Below are 22,703 nucleotides of genomic sequence, written 5' to 3'. Positions count from 1 at the left end.
CCAGGTAAAAGTCAGTCTAACTGACATATATACATCTGGAAATACACACAGAGAAATGAACACACACACACACACACACACACACACACACACACACACACACACACACACACACACACACACACACACACACACACACACACACACACACACACACACACACACACCATTCATAAAGCACTGATTAGCAACACAGAAACCCTGGAGGAAAGAAGCATCATGGAGCAGGGAGAGGAGGGAGGGCGAGAGACCTGGGAGAGACAGAGACTCAGGAGAGAGAATGAGATGAAAAGAGAGAGAGAGAGAGAGAGAGAGAGAGAGAGAGAGAGAGAGAGAGAGAGAGGGAGAGAATTGGAGAAGGGGGAATGAAAAATGTCCTCAGGAGGAGCAGCACCAGCACCGTGCTGCCAACAGCACACCGAGAAATAAACAAGTGGTGAAAGGCAGGAGCAAGTGAATGGAGCCAGCTCCACTGCGTTTGGTGTAAACAGGTATAAGCAGACCAATGAGCCCATCAGAACAGTCGCTGTGCTTTCTGATGCAGCCGAATCACAAGATAACCCAGCCAATTACTCCACTGTTTAAACCGGGCGACAAGACCATCACTGGACCCGCTGAAACTATTTTTAGAAATGTATTTGTTTTTTCTTTTTTATCTTTTTTTTTTAACCAGGACTTCTCATTGATATGAAGAATCTCTGTGAAAGGAAGGACAGGGCAGAGATCGTAGCATTTGAGGTGGTTTGGTAGTTTGACTTTTAAAATCAAACACTATGGCGCAATGGTATGGTTTGTACGTGAATGGTCTCCCCGTTGTCATGTGAGATTCCTCTGGGTGTCCCCTGATTTCCTTCACACCCAAAAAAATCAGTATTTTGAAGGCTCCAAAAAGGGGTTAATTGAATGAGTTTCCGCTCACTCTGCACTGAGTTTAGGGGCAGCTGAGCAGAGTATGTACCTCAGTAAGGAGTATATATCCCCCATATCAAATACAGATACTCCTCATTTAACGACCTACCTGTTTAACGACTGTTCGGACTGACGAACAACTCTCTGACCAGTCTGTATTATACACTGCGTACAATACCGCGGCGTCTCTCTGTCAATCATCTCATTGCGCATCACCGTTCTCAGTCTCAGTCTCGTTCCCGCAGTCTGTCAGTATTCACTATACTAGCATTTGCAATTGCCACGCCCCCTTACCGTGAAATAACACGGGTCCTCACTTATGGACCAATTCGCTTACCGACCTGGTTGTAGGAACGGAACTTGGCCGTTATGTGAGGAGTACATGTATGTATGTATGTTGTGGCAGAACAAGAGGCGTGGTCAAGCACCAGCTGTGGATGACAGCACGGTTCCCTTTCCCGCGGAATCTGCCTAATCAGCGCGCTGATTGGTCCGACTCGAGGCAGGGAGATTTCTTATTTCTTCGTTTGTCTTGCGGAGGGGATCAGTCAGTCACGGGCTCGTCAGCCGACCAGGAGCCAGAGCTGAACACCATTTTACTCCTGCACCTGAAATCATCCTCTTCATTATTATTATTCATTATTATTTATACGTGTGGCCTGCGAGCCATTCTGTTGAAAGCTTTAATAAAAACTCTCGCCACGTTGGCGCTCCACGACAGAAAGGACTCCTTCTCCCTCGTCTAAACCCTTACCTATGGGCAGAGACGCCCACAAGTAAGGGTTTAGACGAGGGATGAGCCCTGACACCAATTTGTACAGAGTTGATCAAAACAAAGTGAGACAGGGGGGAAGACATAAACATTTGATAAAGAGGAAACAAACATGACGCTGGGTACGATGAAGGAGTAAGTCCGAAGTGTGTTCACTCTTCTTGAGAATGAAGGAATGGATGTAATGAATAATCATTACTAGTGTATCTTCTCCCGGATCATTATGATTGGTAATTAAACTCCCACACTGTGTGTTGCGGAGCAGCTCACCTCCTGGCTCCGGTGCTTCTAAGAGGATGTGGGAGGAGGCCGCTTACCTCTTGTAAACCCTAGGGGCGATGTATCAACACAACACAGATGATTTATTCATTCATTTTTAATTACTTTTTTTTATTTTGGTGTTTGTTTATAGGTTTACGGTGTTTCAAATCTGAGAGAAGTTATAAGGGGTCAAATCTCAAATCCCTAACCCAAAGTTATTGTACGCACCCGCACCCATATGTCATCTACTGGATAAAAATACTTGTAATTCTCTCTGAAATAATACACATCTTTGGGGTGCCAAACATGGTAAATCCATGACTTAAACAGCATATACACATTTTTAAGACAAAGATAAGACAAAGCATACTTGTACAACAAAAAGCCATAATCCATGCCAGCATAACCTCCACTGAATTTTTTTTTACTACAGGTACTACTCACTTAACAACCAAGTTCCGTTCCTAGGACCAGGTCATTAAGCAATTTGGTCGATAAGCGAGTACCTGTGTTATTTCACGGTAAGGGGGCGTGGCCACTGCTAACGTTAGTGTAGTGAATACTGACAAACTGCAGGAAAGAGACTGAGAACAGTGATGAGATAAGATGTATACAGCATATATAGTATATACATAGTGTAAATAGTATATATAGTGTATATAGTGTAAATGTAGTGTATATATTATATAGAGTGTATATAATATATAAAGTATATATAGTGTATATAGTACATATAGTGTATATAGTGTATATAGTGTATACTGTATAGTGTATATAGTATATAAAGGGTGATGCGCAATGAGATGCTTGACGCTGAGACACCGCGCACGCCGCAGTATTGTACGCAGAGCACAATACAGAATGGTCAGAAAGCTGGTCGTAAGTCTGAACGGTCGTTAAACAGGTAGGTCGTTCAGTCAGGAGTACCTGTTATTTCATTTTGATCAAATCTCATCAACTATTTTCTTATTTCTTAGTAACTTAAGCTGCAAATATTTTACATGTATGCTCGCCTGTGTCTTGGGATGTTCAGCAACCAAAAATAGGTCAGAGTAAATAAAGAAATGTTACACAATCCTTTGCATTGAGAATCTTGCTTTAGTCATAAAGCAGTTACCAATGTGAACCCTTTAGTTTCGGCTCCATGTGTTTCTAATCAGGCTTTTTGCCGGGATTTCTTTTCAGGTATAACTGCCAAGTGGCACCTGATATGTCTTCACTTATAAAGATATCATGAACAGTTTTTCTGCACACAGGAGTGTTTTTGGTAACCATGCAAACTAACTGAGACCCTTACCTGGAAATGAAGCTCAGAGTCAATGGGATAGTCAAAAATGTGTAAGGTCGTTATGTTTTTTTTTGGTTCGTTTGAACTCAAGTTAACTGAAACGTTAACTTGAGTTTTTACTTTGAGAAATATGGCCTGCTGGTCCAGCATAAAATAATAATAAAAATATATATGTTGCATATATGTTATCTATGTTGCACGGGAACACCCTCTCCCATACAGACACACACATTCCCACAGTTATATGAATAAGAATGCACACACACACACACACACACACACACACACACACACACACACACACACACACACACACACACACACACACACACACACACACACACACACACACACACACGCACACACACACAAGTAATAATACACGACAAAGGAGCCCCACCACCGAGAGCCTATAGGAGTAGGAGCAAGCACAGAGGCGTTCCTGTCGAAATAAAGCACTTTCAAAATGGCAGGCAGAAATCAAACAGTCAAACTGTCGCTGCAGTGTCATTTTGTTCACAACTTAACAAGGATTACCTTTAATAAAAGTTGAAACAAACAAAACACTGTATTAGTGAGTATTCTAAACATATTGTAGTGCCAGTTACATATGTATTTTTTTACACACATTAGTTAAACATTAACATTAATTTGAGAAGTAATTCATTGTTCATTTCCCTGAGACTGATAATAACTTTTTATTTGTAAATTGTACATACTCTATATGTAGTGCATGCTGTCTATGTTCACCACTTCAACATAATCAATGTTGTCACTTAATCACAGCAGCCCTGATTGTGTCAAACTTAACACAAATCTCTAAGATTTCCAATCAGGTTCCACTTACAGTAGCTCCAATATAATCCTTCTATTTGCATACGCATTACACTCATGGGTCTCTGGCTAGTTCACTGGAAGGTGAACCTCATTGGCACAGACTAACAACAGTAACAACAGCAGCAGCAGGTTGCAAGCGGCTCAAAATTGTTAGCACAAAACTCTGCTGCGTCACTTTTGTACACTGCGAGTGCGAGACAAATGTTTACAATTATCATTTCCAACATGAGCTATGGGGGTTCTTGCTGCATGTCTCCCATACTAACACCGCCAGTCTGGGGGATTCCCAGCCACTCGTCAGATGTTCCAAACTCAGAGCGAGAAACAAGTTATTAATTTACACAAAAGTGACATCAGCCAGAGTGGAGAGATGGATTACGGCTCAGACATGAATGTTTTGTGAAATATTTAATCCAAGCACAATGGAGATAGAGACTAAATGTGATGTGAAGAGACACGCAATCGCACGGCGATGTAAACGTCACGGCACATCTTGGCATTTGTGACCCACCGCAGCAAAACCTGCTATCTCGCGCATTTCTAAAATCGCCAGGAGCAGCCAAATAAGTTGAAAGAACACACATGCAGCTTGTAACCAATGTAGAGTGATGGAATGTACACCATGCAGCTTGGACGATGCAAATTGATGTTCGTAGCCACAACCTGCACATATACAATACAGCGTAGCAAATTGGATGATGATGTCACAAAGCGTCCTACTCAACAAACACATCTCGCTCCACCGACCAACCGGAAGTTTTAGAACCTTGACGTATGTGACCCACCGCAGCAAAACCTGACATTTCGTGCATTTCTAAAATCGCCAGGAGCAGCTAAATAAGTGGAAAAAACCTTTCTTGAAGGAAAAGTAGATTTTTCCAGATTTGTGTTCCTTTGTGTTTTTTTTATATCTCTCAATGTATTTTCAAAACCGAGTTTGATCTATAAATAGAAGAAAAATGTTAAACCCTGGAGTTAACTGTTCATTAGATTACATGGGGAAACAGTTCATTTACCGAGACGCTGAACAGCGCTGAATAAAGCCGATCGATCGTTTCCTTTAAAGAGACCGTCCAGTTGAAGATTATTCCCCCATATTCCAAGTGAAGTCACAATGTGAAACCATTTTGATAGAGTTCAACCTTTAAATCGTACTACTTTTACACACACACGGAGACGTGATTGTGGAGGGGGTGTACACCAACGTTTACCACAGAGGATGCGTCATGCTGACGTCACTTCCGTAAATAAAGACGAGGATCCGGTTTCACTTGTCTGTGAAACCTTTCATCTCTGTGTTGTCATGGATTACGAGAAGCGGGTGGTGGAAGAACTAAATCATTAGCGCACCTCAATCTGAACAGTGCGATAGAGCCAAGTCAGTGTAAGCAGCGCGTACTGGACTTCATTTTCCGTGATGATGGGCTTGGAAAACATTTCAAACGGAGGATTTCAACCTGAATTTGGCAATGAAAGTGAATATTTTCAAGAACCAACGGAGGACACCGACGATACGCCCGTTGTTATCAGAAGTTGATGACCTGATAATGTCTGTTGATGTTGGTGATGCAGATTAAGAACAAGTAGCAATGGACAAGATTCTCAAGTTTACCTGCAAATGCAGCCAGGGGCCGAAAGAAAATTAAAAGAGGTCCCAAACAGGCTCTCAGAGTGTAGCTTGTGTAGGGTGGGGTTAGCCCACATAATAATTCCAGCAATTTTGAAGATATTTGGCATACGCACATTTATATATTAAATGACACACCAAGGCTGATAAGCCTAGACTCAAATTATTGATAGACTCTACATTTTGTTTGCACTTTTAAACTACTAAATAATTCCACTTTTCTAAAACATATTTATTCTTACTGTTAAATAAAATCCTTTTTAAAAACAAAAGATGTTGTGTGTCGATGACGCTGTTTAACATTCCCGCAAAACACAAGAACAATGCAAAGACTGCCCCATTCACAGGGTGTCAAGTCCCCATTCAGCAGGGTGTCAAGTAGCCATGTGACAACTAGCCAGGCTGTTGGTCCTCCAACCATTTGAATTCTGGGAGCTGGCTGAATGAAGCCAAGTGTGGGGAAAACTTTGAAGGTGATTATCTCAGAAACACAGTTTGGCACACCCTTGTCATTAACATCATTAAGTCTTAGCTTTAAAAATATTTGCTTGATTTGCACAAGTGACACCTTGTTTTGAAGCTGATTCTTCACTTTCAAATGATGCGAAAAAACAAAAAAGACAAAAGCCACCAAATGTACCTAAAGTCTGCAGTGGGTCACATTTGTGTTGACGGAGTGAGGATACTGTTGTGCCTGCCACACACCGCCCGAGTGGCATTTTCAGTGCCCTCGGACACAGAGACACTGGAAAAACCCACGCCCGTTTCATTGTAGAGTGGCACCTGTGTGTGTGAGGATGAGGCTTTTATCTGTTGCTTGTTGATTACTCTAACGAGCAACAGGCATACAGCCACCCTGAACCGGGGCCCGGTTCAGGGTGTGGCTGTTTAAACCACAGCCTGATAAGTACTTTTCAATGACACAGCCACAAAATAGATCTTTGATTTGTGAATCCTGCAGACTGAACACACAACTATTGAGCAGAGATCTTTACAATGTGCGACTAGACCTCCCTCCAGACAGTCCTCCCACTATAGTCATACACAGTACAGTGTTGGTCTTAATATCGCTCCCTTTCTTTGTCCATTCTCTCACTGTGTACATACATCCATCTTACACTGTAACTTTGTCCCTCCGTCCCTCTTTGTACGCTTTTTCTCTCATCCATTTACTCTATCTGTCTGGCTCTGTCTGTCTGTCTGTCCCTTCAACTCACAGTGAAAACTCTTGGAGACTTGATTTGATTCGAAGGGGAAAAAGGGAAATAATCCACCAATATGGCAGATTTTTTTGTACTTTTTTTAACCAAATACAATTTCAAGACTCTGTACCGAGGATGAACATTAATATTCTTTTACGGCGCGACAGAGCAGTCAAAACGAGGAGGCTTTTTCCCTCTGCAGTGGAGACCTTGACTAATACAGAGAAACCTCCTGGGAGTGGAGCCCGAGATCTGTAGTTCCCCACTGTTAAATTAATCTCACAGTCCAAACTAAAAAAAAAGTAATTGAAAACCTTCGTAGGTAGAAACAAGTCCAACTCTTTTTAAATTACCTATGAATTGTGCAGTACAGTCATATATTACAATTTAAGGTAGGGTGTTACCCATAGACTAGAAAGAAATGGACATATCGGCTGTGATGTCACCAGTTGGTTTCTGAGGAGACGATTTGAAGCCCTGAGTTCGGCTTTACGCTCGCCGACTTCTTGGTCGGAAAGACAGCAGGAATTTGCCGAATTTGGGCAAAAGGTTGGTGTGTTGAGGCGGAGAGTAAAACGAGCAGACCGTAGGAAGAAGGAAGGAAGAAACGCACACCTTGCTCGAATGCAAACAAGAGACTTGTTTATCAAGGCAACTACACACCCAAATATACCGGTCTTTAAGTGTTAAAATCCCCTCTAAGGAACAATAATTGTCTAAATCACACTCAAGACATCCAAGAGTCGTTGAAAAAAAAGGATTGACTGTATTCCTAGCGAGACCCAGCTGTAACGGATGCTGCTTGGTGTCACCCCAATAGGTGACTAAATGAAATCCCAAAACAGTTCCATGATAAAAGCTGAGTAAACAGATTGTGTTGGTTTTTTGGTCCAAAGAACAAGACTCATACCTGTCTAATTATATCACGCGGCTTGTAACAGTTAGACTGTTACTGTGGAGGCAGACCTAGTTCTGACACTGAGGTATTTGGGGTGTATGCAGAGATGTATTTCATGCACGATTTTAAGTCAAGCTGCCAAATCGAGTTGTCCTGGTCCGTACTGCTCTCACAGCCAAGTGCACTGTGCTGAGCCAACCTGCTTCTTGCACATGCAGAAATATGAGTAAACAGTATGCACGCGTGCACACACACACACACACACACACACACACACACACACACGCGCGTGCACACACACACACACACACACACACACACACACACACACACACACACACACACACACACACACACACACACACACACACACACACACACACACACACACACACACACTCTACTGGCAGCAAGTGGAGGCCTCTGTGTTGGGCAGCCATTTGGGTCCCTCTTTAAGTCGTTCTGTTTTCTCGGCTGCAGGATCAGAGACACTACAGTGATAGCTTGGAGACTCTGAGGCTCCATTTAAAGTGCCTGAAGGAAACGCTGTGCCAGGAAAAACAAAAAAAAAAAAAAAAACAGTCAAGAAAAAACAAGTTAGTTTGTTTGCTGAAATTCTCCTGGTTTCTATTTTACACTGGACCAAGAAAGGGGATTTTGATCGGATTTAAATGATCTGTTGATGCCGTTTCGGTGCTGAAGTGGAGTAAACACAGTATCAATTAAAATAATCCTCTGTGGATCGAAGATGGCCGCCTACGAGTTATCATGATAAAAGTCTCTGAGCTGAAAGGGATCAAGCTGTTTGCTCATCCTCGCGCTTTAGTTCCTTCGCTCTATGTGTGTGTTGGCATGTCTCTTCCTTCTATGATGACAGAATGTCCTCCTGAACAACTACACAACGACAAAAGATAAATCCACTCCTCTCACCCTTCCTCCTGCCTCTTCCTCTCTCCAGCTCTGTCACTTTATAATTCTCTTTTGTCCACACTCTGGGTTTGTGCAGGCATGTATCTGTGTGTTTGCACGCATGTGTGTTTGCATGTATGCATGCATGTGTGTGTCGGTGCAGTTATATACAGTATGTGTGTCTGGTTGTACTGCGGCTTGTGCAGGGAGGCAGCGGCTAGAGCATCTGCAGTGTTGTCCCGTGACAGCGGCATGGCATATGGCGGAGCCCTGTGAAGGATGGGTGCTGTCACCCACCAAACTGCTAACCCACCGACGGGAGTGGCCAGCCAGCTCACACGCAACCAGGAAGAGACGCAAACAGCTGAACATCAGCAGCCTTCTCATTTATTCTCCACCCCCCACCTCCAACCAGTTATCACTAGCAAGCGCCTTTTAGTATGCACTGCGGTAAAAGTGTGTACATCCTTTGTGTACCACTGCAATGTATCATGGGAGGTGTCACAAGGGGAAGAGTTGCTCACTCTGGTTCTGGTTCGGAATAACTAATGACCGGAACTCGCGACTCGAGCCCTGGAATGCTGATCGCTCTGTACAATTAGCAGAAATAAAGACCTCATTCTTCTTTGTACAGTACAACTGCTTAAGCCACGACTTCCCTGCGAAGTGTCGTGCCATACAAATAATGTAAACACCAGATTTGCACAACCTGAGCTGTTATGTTGTCACTTATTCCAAACTTGGTCGGAAAAAAACATCTCAGATGGGGAGAGAGTAAGAACAGTGTGGACAAGAGAAAGCAGAGAAATAGAAAGAAAGAGGATTCACGGACAGAACGCCATCTAGCTAGACAGAATGAAAAGAGATGTGGAGGAGAGTGTGAGATGAGGAAGAGAAGGGAAAGAGAAAGCAAATAAGGATGCCAGAGAGAGAGAGTACATTTCATTTCATTCACCACTGTGACTCATTGGAGGAGATTGGATAGCAAGTTCAGTCTCTGAAGCCGCGTTCAGACAGCAGGTAGGGGTGACCCAAGTCTCTGCTCGTCTTTATTATTATTTTTTTTTGGTGAACATAAAACACGTGGAAATCTGATCTTGTCAAGTCCGATTTGGGTCACACTTGTTTGTAGCCCGAGATCTGATTCGCATCTCAAACGCTCCTGTGCAACCTGGGGCTGACCGGGACCAACTTGGATTAATGTGGCTTTTACACCACTCTCCATCACACATATCTCCTCTCCATCACACAGATCTCCTTCTTGTCTTTTATCTTGTCTCCTATTTCTCTAGGTGCAGCAGCACTAGTACTCCAGTGCAGTATGGTACGATTCAATGCAGTAGCCTACAATTAATGTGAATAATAATTGATCAAATATTTTTGGGGTTCAAGTCATTCCATTTTAAATCTGAACTAAAATAGCATCCTCTAAAATATGACCTGTGCTATAGTTCCCTGAAGTTTAGCCGTGCAAAGAGGTGCTCTACGTATTAAAACCTCTTATTTTTATTATTTGGCCCCAAACAGAGTGAATGGCTCTAAAACACTAGCCACTCTCTTGGCAGAAGAACTCTTAAAACACGGACGTATCCAAGATCGAAGATGGCCTCTGAGTTATGGTGATAAAAATCGGCTCACTCTGGGCTATTTCTGCCGTGAATTGGATTGCAGTTTGTTTGCTCGCAGTGTGTTGCGGTATTGTCCACGACTTCAAAGTTGTATTGATTGATATATATCATTGCCTTTTGAACCAATGCATCCATCCAAACGGAGGTATCCTTACACCACTACCCCGGAACTGTGCCCTATTCTTTCCTCTTTTTTTCCTATCCCCCTTTCTCTCGCAATAGCCTTTACTGCTCAAATCCCTCTTCTACATCCTCTCTCTCTCTCTCTCTCTCTCTCTCTCTCTCTCTCTCTCTCTCTCTCTCTCTCTCTCTCTCTCTCTCTCTCTCTCTCTCTCTCTCTCTCTCTCTCTCTCTCTCTCTCTCTCTCTCTCTCTCTCTCTCTCTCTCTCTCTCTCTCTCTCTCTCTCTCTCTCTCCCTCTCCCTCCCGCTTTTGACAGCCAAAGCAGCACCTTTAATGGGAGCTATCTCCTCATTAAATGCCTGCAGGTGTCTGGAGCTTTGGCAGAAATGGAGGGTGGAGGCTGATGAGGGGAGGGGTGAAGAAGAGAAACAGAGAGAGAGAGAGAGAGAGAGAGAGAGAGAGAGAGAGAGAGAGAGAGAGAGAGAGAGAGAGAGAGAGAGAGAGAGAGAGAGAAGGAGACAGACAGACAGAACAAGATCGAGAGAAATAGAGGGAGAAATATAGATAAATAGAGAAGGAGAGATGAAGCGACAGAGAGAGATAAAGGGACACGCACAGAGAGGATAGTGGTGCTCGGCCTTGTCCCGGTCTTCTTCTACATGACGTATATTCAGTCTATCCTCCAGCTAGCACAGTGGAAACAGGCCTCTTTTCAGGGTGAGTGTCGGTCACTCGGCTAAGAGGCGGCATCGGTGGGCAGAATGTGGGCAGAGTCCGGCCCCTTCTCGGCGGCGCTCGGCTCGGCTGGGGAGCAAGAAGTGAGCTCTGCCAGATATCGCCGTGACTGATGTTGCCCGACTGAATTATTTGTAAATCGAGCCGATTGTAATTTTTGGCAGATGGCATCTGGATGTTGGCAAATTAAATCTGTGGTTATGTGTTTAAAAGTTGACTTGATAATATACTCTATCTATTAATTACACCATAAACATAGGTTATATATTGGTATTAGCTCCCCATTTGAACTGGCCACTTAACGTTGCCCATCACGTGATGATGATTTACACTTTCCCAGGCTCTTCTGGGTGAATAGAGTGGGGGGTGGGGGGGTGGCCGGGTGGCCGGGTCACCACCCTACTCACCTGGCATTGACCCAATAGACCTGTTGGTTAGACAGAGGACACGCCCTGAGGTGATGGTAAAACGTCTCTCAACTAGTACACACGGAGTATTCCGAACCCCGACAAAGGACCCTTCTTATCTCGATGAAAGGAGACTGATCAAACTCTGCTATGGTTGTTGACTGCATTCTCAGCTGAAGGGACTGTTTTCTGCTATTGTGTTTGTGTTAGCCAGCATGTCGCATTGCCCTGTGTCAGAATACAGATGGAACTAGAGGCCACAATACTTTCTTTCCACAGTTTCCCCAACGATCCAGTGGAATGAAGCTATTTTTTTTTCCTAATATTTGTGTTTCAGTCGAACATGGTAGTTACCACATAAAAACACTGCTGGTTGCTATATTTTCTCGATTGTTTCAACCACCCTAGCTTCATAATTTTCAAAATGGTGCCCTGCCCGTTATTGACCCAATCACCAAAAAATACCTGTGTTTTGAGAATAAATTGTGAAAATACAGCGGGTACACAACCCCGACTCTCTCCCTTTCGCTCTCTCGAATTCTCTCTCTGCCTGTCTCTCTCCCCCTCTATCTGTTTCCCTCTGCCTCTCTTCCTCACTCCTCTCTCATATGGGAAGGGATGTGTTCCCCTGTATTCTCAATGTATTTTGACTTTAATCTTGTAATTCCAACTTCATTATTCTGACTCTGCTTAAATGTGTATGCGGTTAAAATACAATTGTAGAAAGGGTGTTCATTCATACATCTGCAACATATATTGCCAACAATAACTGTGTTATAAAGTGTATTTTAAAATAAATTGAATGGACAAGAAACATTTGTGTGAAGTTTTTTACATAAGGGTGTTATGAGCACTACATCATATCGCGATAGACTTGAATATAAAATTATATATATAAATCTATATAAACACTGAATGTTGGTATTGCTATCTTGCATACAGCTTTCTCCAAATTTTGCACAGAATGTTTCTTATTATGGACTCTGGTGGATTTCCAATGCGAACAAGGAGACTGAGGTTGCTCCTGCATCTACAGTAGGGTCCATAATGGCATGTGCTACTGGCCCCCCCCACAGTTCCATGGGACGCCGCACAAAGGCAGTTAAGAGAGTAGAGATTCCTCAAGCCATATGGACCTCATATGAAGTTCACATCAGGTACAATGCAGGTAAGATGGCCTTTTTATATATATATATATATATATACACACACACACACACACACACACATTGTATATATATATAAATATATATATATATATATATATATATATATAGAAAGAAACAGTCTTTAATCGTCACACGACACTCCACAACACATGCTTGCACACACACACACATGCACATGCTTGATGGTGGCCGGGTGAAATGGCTCCTCTGCTTTTGACCCATCCTGGCTTGTCCTTCCTCCGGGGGCACAGCCAGGAGCAGTGGGCAGCATACGTGGACGCGCCCGGGGACCAGGTGATAAGTGTCCATCGCTGGTCAGACGATGATGGGTGCATGTTTTTGGTGGGGGTCCTTACTGACGTGAGGTGGAGGAAACCCCATGTGAACACGGGGAGAACATGCAAACTCCACACAGAAAGGCTCCTGTTTTTATATTTATTTTATTTTATTTATTTTTTGTTTTGTTTTTTCTGTCATCAGTCTTAAAAAGAACTGTAAATCTCAGTACCTGTAAACACGCAAATGTTACTTTTACAGACACTTAAAGTGAGGCTCAATGTAAGCTGCCAATGGCTGTCATCCAATCAGGTCTGCAGCCAGAGGAGGAAGTGGGGTGACCGCCCAGTTTACAAGAAGAGGACAGGGAGGTATAATTACCATTATAAAATATGATTTATTTTGAGAGCAGGAAGGATCTCAGAGGATATCCTAAATGTGACCCACCGCAGCAAAACCTGTATTGTCGTGCATTTCTAAAATTGCAAGGAGCAGCTAAATAAGTAAAAAAAGACTTTTCTAGAAGGAAAATTTGATTTTTCCAGATTCGTGTTTTCGTATTTTTCCTGTACAAATGACATAAATTAATCACTACACTGTTCTCTAATCATTATTGTCTTGATAACATACAACGGTATTGTCTTTCAGATTGCATCTCTTGCAGTAGGTAGAGGAATGACCATAAAATACACTGTCTGGAGAGTCTTTGAGAAGCTCATGACTAATGACCTGGCCATGAGGGTGAAGTGGAAAGGGGCAAATAAGAAACAAGCAATTGAACCTCTTGCCCTCAAAGCCATAATCTTCAGTAAGTTTGTATTAAGGGCTACTGCATGGGGAAGAAGTGATTAAATGTGTTATAATGTGTAAGGCACTTGCTCTTTGGGTTGAGACAATCTTTCAGGGAGCTGCTTCGACATGTCATACTATTAAGGAACTATTCCCTTGACTGGCATTACAAAGGGAGACAAAAAAAAAAAGCAATACCTAAAACAAATGTGCAAAATAGTCTTACCTCATAAAGGTTACCAATAATTTATAATAATTTCTTGCCGCCTCTTGTTTCAAAGGTGCTGTGCGCCGTCAACATGCAGAAGCCACTGATGAGGAGATGGAGAGGTATGTAAAAAGGTGGATGTAGCTGGCCCCAGACAGAGATGGCGGGAGAAAGCAGAGAAGCAGACAAACTGATCCACCACAGGACAGCGGGAGCCATCAGCGAACAGAGGGAGCCAAAATCTGAGACTGCAGTGCTTTGATGAAACAATCAAATTGACAAATCTGTCTAACTCAGGCAATGTCTGCTTATTTATTTAGGTTTTTAATTAACAACTGATTGTGTTTTTATATAAGGTAACATAATTGAATACTATAATAAAGTTATATAAACAGAATTTGTGATGTAATACATATTTTTACATTAAGGTGTGAGTACTGCATCATCTCTATAGACTTAATATTAAGATATTAAATTCTAATCTAATTATTCTTCATGTATAGCTTTGTCAAAATGTACATATAACGGGGAGGGAAGAATACAAGTTCAAAACGCAAAGAATGGAACAATGTTTTTTTAAGCAATAGTTTTTTTAAATTTGATTCTCCCACACGCCGCTCGTACTCAGCCCCTACTCGGCTCGTACATGGCCTAATGTGCTTGGGCCGATTCTGAGCCACCCGACAGAAACAAAGCAAAGCCGTGTCAGTGCGCTACTGCGGGCCAATCAAATTCGTTTCGGCACACACAATCGGGCCGTAATTAGGCCGAGTCATCGGTGCTACTTTGGCCCGTGTAAAGTGCTAATGTCTATCTGCTTTCTGGAGCCAAGAGAGGACACAGGGGAGGGGGTTGGGGAGTATTCCCATCTAATCACCCACCTGGCTACTACTACTACTACTACGACCACTAGAACTCCAAATATGGAGGCAGAGACCTAGAGGACTATAGTTGTATCTGTGTCCTACATTTCATTTCATGCATTCCTATGGATAATGCATTTTCTCTATCCCTGCCTCCTTGGCACCGACTGTCGAGCCATCCTAGAAGGGACAAGGCTCCGATGTGTAGGTTCTTAGTGTTTCCTCTTGAGGAAGAGGGCTTTTTTGTGAGTTATTGCTAGCCAGTTTGGAGGCTTGCCGTCAGGAGGATTCATTGAACCCTCGGATGTGGGCCTGTGAAGCCCTTTATAGCCCTCTATACAAATAAACTTGACCTGATCTGACCTTACACCCGGAAAGGTCATCTCTGCTTCCCCCCGAGGGAAGACAACAAGGGGGGAGCGGGGTGGAAGATGGGAGAGGCAAAGAAGAAAAAAAAGAGTGATAAGCAGGGGAGAGGGGAAATAGGGATGTATGGGTATGCGGGTATGGAGAGGGAGAGAGAGAGAGAAAGAGAGAATCTGGGTGACAGTAGAAGATGAAAGCAGAGTAGGAAGAAGCGGAGGAAAAGGAGGATAGAGAAGGAGAGCAGGAGGAGGAGACTGGGTCTGAAGGAGAGATAAGATGGAAAGTAATAAATAAAGACGGAGAGGATGAGATGAGAGAAGCACTGGGTCTCTCTCTTTCTCACTCTCTCTCTCAGATGCAGGACCGGACCATCTGGATGAACGAGGTGCCAGGTCTCTGATGGTAAACACCAGGCTTCACTCTCCCATGGAAGACAACAAGGAAGAGGGATTCGCATGCACGTACCAACCAACCACACACACACACACACACACACACACACACACACACACACACACACACACACACACACACACACACACACACACACACACACACACACACACACACACACAAACATAAAAACAAAAAATACCCATGAGCATGCGCACAAAACACACAAAGACACACACACAAGATATGCCGACACAAGTACACAACTACGCTAACACATTCTGACAAACACACAAGTTCCATCCTTTCTTCTCCATGTGATGGAGAGCAGCGGTGGTGCTGGAGGGGGGGCACTACCAGACCTCACACTGGCACCCTCATCATTTATTTCACGCCCCACTTCCATACTCGCGCAAGCTAACTCCCAGGGCCCAGCTCATTAACAGAGTTTGGCAATTACCAAGGAAAGGCAGATATTTACAGAGGCAGCAAGTGCCGCCGTGGAGTTCAACCGGCAGCCAAGAAAATCCCTACAGCCGGAGACGGGACACATGAGGCTGGACAAAGAGCAAAAGGATTTGTCAAGGTAGCTAATCCCTCTCTTTTCAGCTCCTTCTCGCCAGCCAACGGTCTCATCTCCCAAAAAGGGACCAGGCTGGACACGTGCACGCAAACACACACACACACACACACACACACACACACACACACACACACACACACACACACACACACACACACACAGACACACAGACAGACAGACAGACAGACAGACAGACACACACAGTATGCAAAGAAACCTATTCAAACACATGAATACACACAGGCACTCTGACACTCTCTCAGATACACATCCACATGCCAACAATCTCATCTCCACCCCGATCCCACAATGCTCTGGAGAAGCCACGCTGCCCCTCCTCTCCCTCTGTCAATAAGCCCACATTGGAAACACTTTAAACAGACTCGCACATCGCTGGGCTACAAAAAATAAAAACACAGAACGTGAAGACATCCCATCCGCTGCACCCACAGGGTTAATTAGAATTGTTTTAAACAGCCACCGCCATGGTTTTTAAACATTTATGGGCGCATGCATTACAACCGGGTGCATTAACATATCCGGAATGTTAACCCCCTTCTCTTCTTTTTAAGAGAAAAAAGAACAGGGGGCTCGGGGGAGCGACCTCTGCTGCCCCCTGTGTTGTAGCACAGAAACAACACAGTAGGAATTCTAAACATCTGGTGGCCTCCGCGGTCACGTCACAGGATCAAGGCCAAAACTTGGTGGGGGCTGAATGACAATCAGATCTGATGTTAGTGACCAGAGAATTATGGGTTGGGATCGATTCATTTAGTCAGACATACTTAACTATAATACACATACTCTATCACTTCCACAGGGATGAAATGGTGAACAGGCAGAGGGGGAGGTAGTGGTGACGGCTTGTCGTTACCCGGAGGCAAACAGCCGATTTGAAACCATCAGTCACCGGCGTAAACTGGGCAATGACAGTCATCATAGAATCTACTGTTTTCTAATGTAGCAAAGACTGATTTGATGCTGCCAGATGTAGAGTAAGGGATATAAGGCTGACGTTATTAATCAATTAATTTATTAATTAACTAGACAATCAATTAATTTATGTATTGCTTAATGATTTAATGAATTTATTGATTAATTGGTTAATTTATTAATTGTGCATATTCATATGAGTTCCAATATCTTATATTTCTTTGAAATAACAGAACATTTTATTGTAAATAACTGAAAAATGTATTAATTTGGTTTCTTACAGCATCAAACTAATAACCACAATTAACAATACATAATCAGGGCTCATTATCTGGCACAATATGGTCCTCCCACTGTAAGACTTGCAGCCCCGTGTTAAATATGACTTTTCACAATGTTTCTTATTCAGTTTTGGGTGGGTAAAGTGTGGGTCCAGATTTTGCTGGGAAACAACAAAAGAGAGGACGTGAGATGCTGTGTGAGGTGCGGTGCGAACGGGATGCAGGTCTACCTCGCAGAAGAGTGTGAGTTTATCGTCCGGGAGCAGCCCATTGGCCTCGTCCAGCAGGAAGTCCCGCCTTATGAACTTCTTGAAACCCCAATCCTTCCCCTGGACGAACCGGTATGCCCTCTGGCTCTCTGGTCAACACAGCGGCAAAACAAGGAAGAAACAAAATCACATGGAGAGGTTAACATTATCTGTAAGCTCTGTGTGTGTGTGTGTGTGTGTGTGTGTGTGTGTGTGTGTGTGTGTGTGTGTGTGTGTGTGTGTGTGTGTGTGTGTGTGTGTGTGTGTGTGTGTGTGTGTGTGTGTGTGTGTGTGTGTGTGTGTATGTGTGTGTGTGTGTGTGTGTGTGGGGTTGTGCGACTGAGAAGGAGTGGGTCATGAGTCACAGCAATTGCATTTGGCGAAACAATGGAGCAAGTGACTGGGTGCAGGAAGCATTGCCCACAGGGAGCTTTTAACACTTCAGAAGAAAACTGAATCTCTTCTTCTCTTTTTTCTTTTCCTTTCTCTCTATCTATCGCTCGCTCTTTCTCACTCCCTCTGTGCTCTCATTGCCACATAAAGACAAGCAGTAAACACAAGAAAGAGCCGCGGTGCCTCTTTGGTGAGGAAGTGAGAAATTTTCAGGGATCAAAGCGGTCTAATTAACATGTGTTTATGGCCAGCCAATTATCTCTGACAGTGGCAGAAAGGGGCTCTGAAACAAGCTGTGATGCCGGATGGGTGCCGGAGCTCCCACAGACGGAATATGAACCTCGGTGATGACATCCACACCGATCTTGAACACTCTCGGAGCAGTCTCACATTATTACATACGAGGGCAGGGAGATAATTGCATGGCTATCTGTGGAGATAGACTATCCTCTAAGATGGGATAAGGGGCTGCGACCACACGAGGGATCACAGCAAATTAAATCTAACTGCCGTGCGGCACTAGTAACTGGGACTCTATTGTCACGATGTGACACCATTTTCCTGAGAAATTGCATCACTTTGTATTTTGTTGATGGGGGTGAAAACTCTTTTTCTGGCATTTCTCTCGGCTCTCCCGCACCGTATTCAGGAGGAAGGTTTAAAGATAGACAGTCAGGGTGAATGTCCCTGATCAGTGTAATTTCTCCGCCACCCTCTCTATGAACATAATGGAAGAACTGCTACACAGAACAGCAATCGGGATAGAAAAGATTCAGGGCAAGAAGCAGTTTTTATCTCTAAATGATTAAGTGGACCTCCAACATGTTAAAAATGCTGCCCACCATGTAAAGGATAAAAGAAAAATAAGCCATTTTTGAGCCAATTGCTTTGCCTTCTTTCATCAGATCAAAATGCTTTGTTTGTTTAGTTATGTACTGTATCCTGGGCTACTTATTGTTGTCTACATGAAATAAATTGATTTGCTATTGAACAAAGTCTCTGAGTAAGCGAGGGGAATGGATGGATGGTGAGTCAGTTCTTTAATGCTCTTTTCTTTACAAAATGAAAAAAACGAACTCCAGCCAGTCAGCCACTTTAATCAGTTGCATTTTCTTTGACCAGGTGGCCATACAGTGTACGTGGTTTTTATCGCTCTGCCTGGCGTTTGGTAAGAACCCAGTGTCACTGACTGGGAGAGGAAAGACCATCAGAAAGCATCCGTTAATCAATTCAGTTTCCTACAGCTTCCAAAACCACATCCCTCAACCACATACGCCCGACTTAAGCCGCGGAGCCCCCCACCGCCCTCCTTAAGCCTGATTTATAGTTGCCGCAGCCGTAGTGTCATTTAGTGTGCGCCTCATAAATGACATCATTCCGGCGCTCGCAACAGCGCCACACGGCGATTCTGCGTGAGGGCGCATGCCTCACAATTTTTGGAACCCCCTGCAGTACGTCTAAAGGTAGGTTGTGCGAAGATGTCCGCAGGTACAATCTGTATGATCCATCCATGTGTGACCACAAAAATCACTAGATGGCGTTGACTTCATGGTAGGAGAGGCGCGGTCTCTGTCAAAAGATTTGGACTATTTTAATAACTCGGCACTTCTTTCCTCCGAAAATGTTTACACCTAGAATTTGCACAAACTCATGACTATATAAATATATATATACAGGAACTCCTCACTTAAGCGATTTGGGCGATGAGCAGGGACCCGTGTTATTTCACTGTAGGGGGCGTGTCGATTGCGAACACTATTGTAGTGAATACTGACAGACTGAGAACGGTGCCCCTGGCCGAGCCCCTAGTCAAACAAAACGACCAACCCACTACCATAACTATATGGTTCACAACAAATAACTCAAAATGTGAAGAACAATTGATAGACTCTCAAATAGTGCAAAAGTTCCATGATGCAAGAGGTTCTAGAGTGGGAGAGAAGAGGCTAAACTCAAAAGATTGAATAAATCATAAATTCCGGATGCAGCCAGTTGAGACTGCATCAGATATAATATCAGATAAATAAAAAGATGATAAGTGAATGACTGGAAACTCCCCCCTGTCACCCGGGTGTTTCAGTGATGGTCATAGGGCCATATTTTGAGGTCATCCAACATAACATTTGTTAGGTAGTTTCCCACTGCCAGTTCCAATGTATGCAAGCACACACACATATGTTCGGGGTGCCCCCAGCTAGAGCTCCCAGCAGGAAGCCTGCAGGCAGGTCCTAGCGAGGAGCCACACAGGTACAGGTACACTGAGGGGCGAATTCACAAAGCCAATGCGTGGCTTTGGCGGCCGCTAAACCGCCACAAAAAATTTTGAAAAAGTGAGCGTCTAATTTACAAAGCACCCGCAACCGGTGAAATGCACCCCTGACTGCGCTGCCACTCAAATAGCGTCTCGGTGCGCCGTGGCAATTTGCGTGTATTTAAGGTAGTTTTAAGCTAAGGTATTATTCATACATTTGTTACAAAATTGGCCCCTTTCTATGCAAATGAGTCTCGTTGCAAATAGCTTCCCATTCACAAACACCGGTGCTAATAGCTACACACATTTAGAGTGACGCTATTATCGTCTCGAGAGAGCTGGAGGTAACTGTGTGAGACAAAAAAAAGGGCAAAAAAAGGCAGCAGCGCGCGATTGTCTTCAGAGAGCTGGTGCAAATGAAGAGCATTTATAAGGGTGTCAGGCCCAGACTTTCCAGTGATCTATAAATCATATTTTGACATAATTATTATTATTATATTTATTATGTCACGGCATCTGTAGGTAGCAGAGCGGGCAGCAGTCTATTGTGGTTTTCAAAACGCACTCCAAAACCAAGGTGTTGAAACTGTGAATAATTTATTGTACAAAAAAGGTGTTACAAATGTTGACAAAAACGGTTCTATAATTCCTATAAAGCTCTAAAGATATCCAAACAACAACTAAAAAAATGTAGGGAATAGCGATAAAGTGGTCAAAACTGGCAGTGACTCACAGAAGGCATTGAACTTCAGAACCATGGACAGCTCTGCAGGCCACGGCCTTTAGGGTGCAGCAGCCGGGAACTTGGTACAGTAAAATATATGAAATCAACTGTCTTCATTTCTACATTGTTACATTAAGCTTCTGGGAGAACTAGAATTTCTTAAGTAAAAATATAGATTATATATCTATCTCTCTCTCTCTGTGTATATATATATATATATATATATATATATATATATATATATATATATATATATATATATATATATAACTATATAACTAACTAACTATAAACAGTGTACAAATACATCTCATTACTATATACCGCCTGATCACACTCACGTCATAGGACAGCTGCTACACTGCAATTTTCAGTTACCACAATAGCAAGATTGCTGATTTTGACACAGTGTTACTACTGTAGTAGTAGTAGTAGTAGTACTAATGTTACTACTATGTAACTATTGCTCAGTATTCACGATGGAACAATAATAGAACATTAAACTGTCCCTGAGTTACAATAAAATAAAATACAACATGGAAACGGTCACCGAGTTCCAATAAAATAGAATATGGGACGTTCACCAAGTTTCAGTATAATGCAGCCTGTAACTCCCACTGAGTTTTGGTTGGACACAACATAAAACTAACATGGAAATGTCCAGTACAAACTTCAAATGAAAGTTTCTTTCACTTTTAAGTGCAAATATAACCTATTATACAAAAGGTAGTTGCCATTCCAAAATACACTGCAATTATTGGGAAAAAAAGAAAGAATAATAAATGGCCAACTCTTCTCACTCTCTGAATCAACTGAATCAAATCAAACGACTCCTTTGAGTGACTTTTTCTTTTGCGCTCTATTCTGAGCGTCAATTACGCAACTATGTTACATCAAGTTGTATTGGGTTTGAGTATCGGAGCGTTTTACGAGTACATGAGAACAGTATCGAGCTGTAAATTTGACCAGCACAGAATCTAATATATCTGACACTGATCGGCTGGTCACCGGTCATTGTTTCGTAATAATTGATTGTTTTCCATTATTAAATTACAATGACATATCTATATTTTATTGTCGTTTCAGCCGGCATTTCGTACCTGCGTATTTTGACAAAGAATTGCGTGGTTGGTACACAAAATGCGTGCAGGTTGGCAGGTCTGTATATACCTCATCCATATACGGCAAATAGCACCTGTGCACCAAGATGCTATTTGCATGGCAGCGCAGTTAGAGGTGCATCGTTTGCGGGTGCTTTGTGAATTAGACGTTTGTTACTTGCCCCCTGCCCCCACCCGACAATTTTCAATCAATCAAAAACTACTGATGCACTACAGACAATCTAAATAACCACTGTCCGACAATTATTATATACATTGTTATATAAATTTTATATTTATTTAAGACTGATAATTTGTAAAACAGGCAAGTGCAGAGCAGTGATGAAATGCAAAATGACTTAAATGGAGACCCACCCCCCTCCTCCTGCTAACGCATGGATTATTTACTGTGCCACATGGATAACTGAGATCAGATGCAAAACAAGGGCAAATTTCTCTCAGCAGCAAAACTTTATGAGCGTGTTTGCGCTGGCGTATCATTAGCGCAACAGCTTTTGTGAATTGGATGCT

General features: G+C 43.0%; 1 protein-coding gene across 1 annotated transcript in view; it reads right to left on the bottom strand.

The window, feature by feature from the left end:
- The window catches only part of spop (speckle type BTB/POZ protein), a 62,377-nt gene that overhangs the window by 19,375 nt on the left and 20,299 nt on the right, over nucleotides 1–22,703 (bottom strand). The window contains exon 4 of the mRNA XM_080009404.1: nucleotides 17,687–17,814. Coding sequence (XP_079865530.1) covers nucleotides 17,687–17,814 — 128 coding nt within the window. The remainder of the gene's footprint in view (nucleotides 1–17,686; nucleotides 17,815–22,703) is intronic.

This window comes from Zeus faber (assembly GCF_960531495.2).
Source record: "Zeus faber genome assembly, chromosome: 11".
In the NCBI taxonomy this organism is placed as follows: Eukaryota; Metazoa; Chordata; class Actinopteri; order Zeiformes; family Zeidae; genus Zeus; species Zeus faber.
The sequence above is the reverse complement of the archived record's forward strand: the minus strand, read 5'-3'. Positions and strand labels throughout refer to the sequence as shown.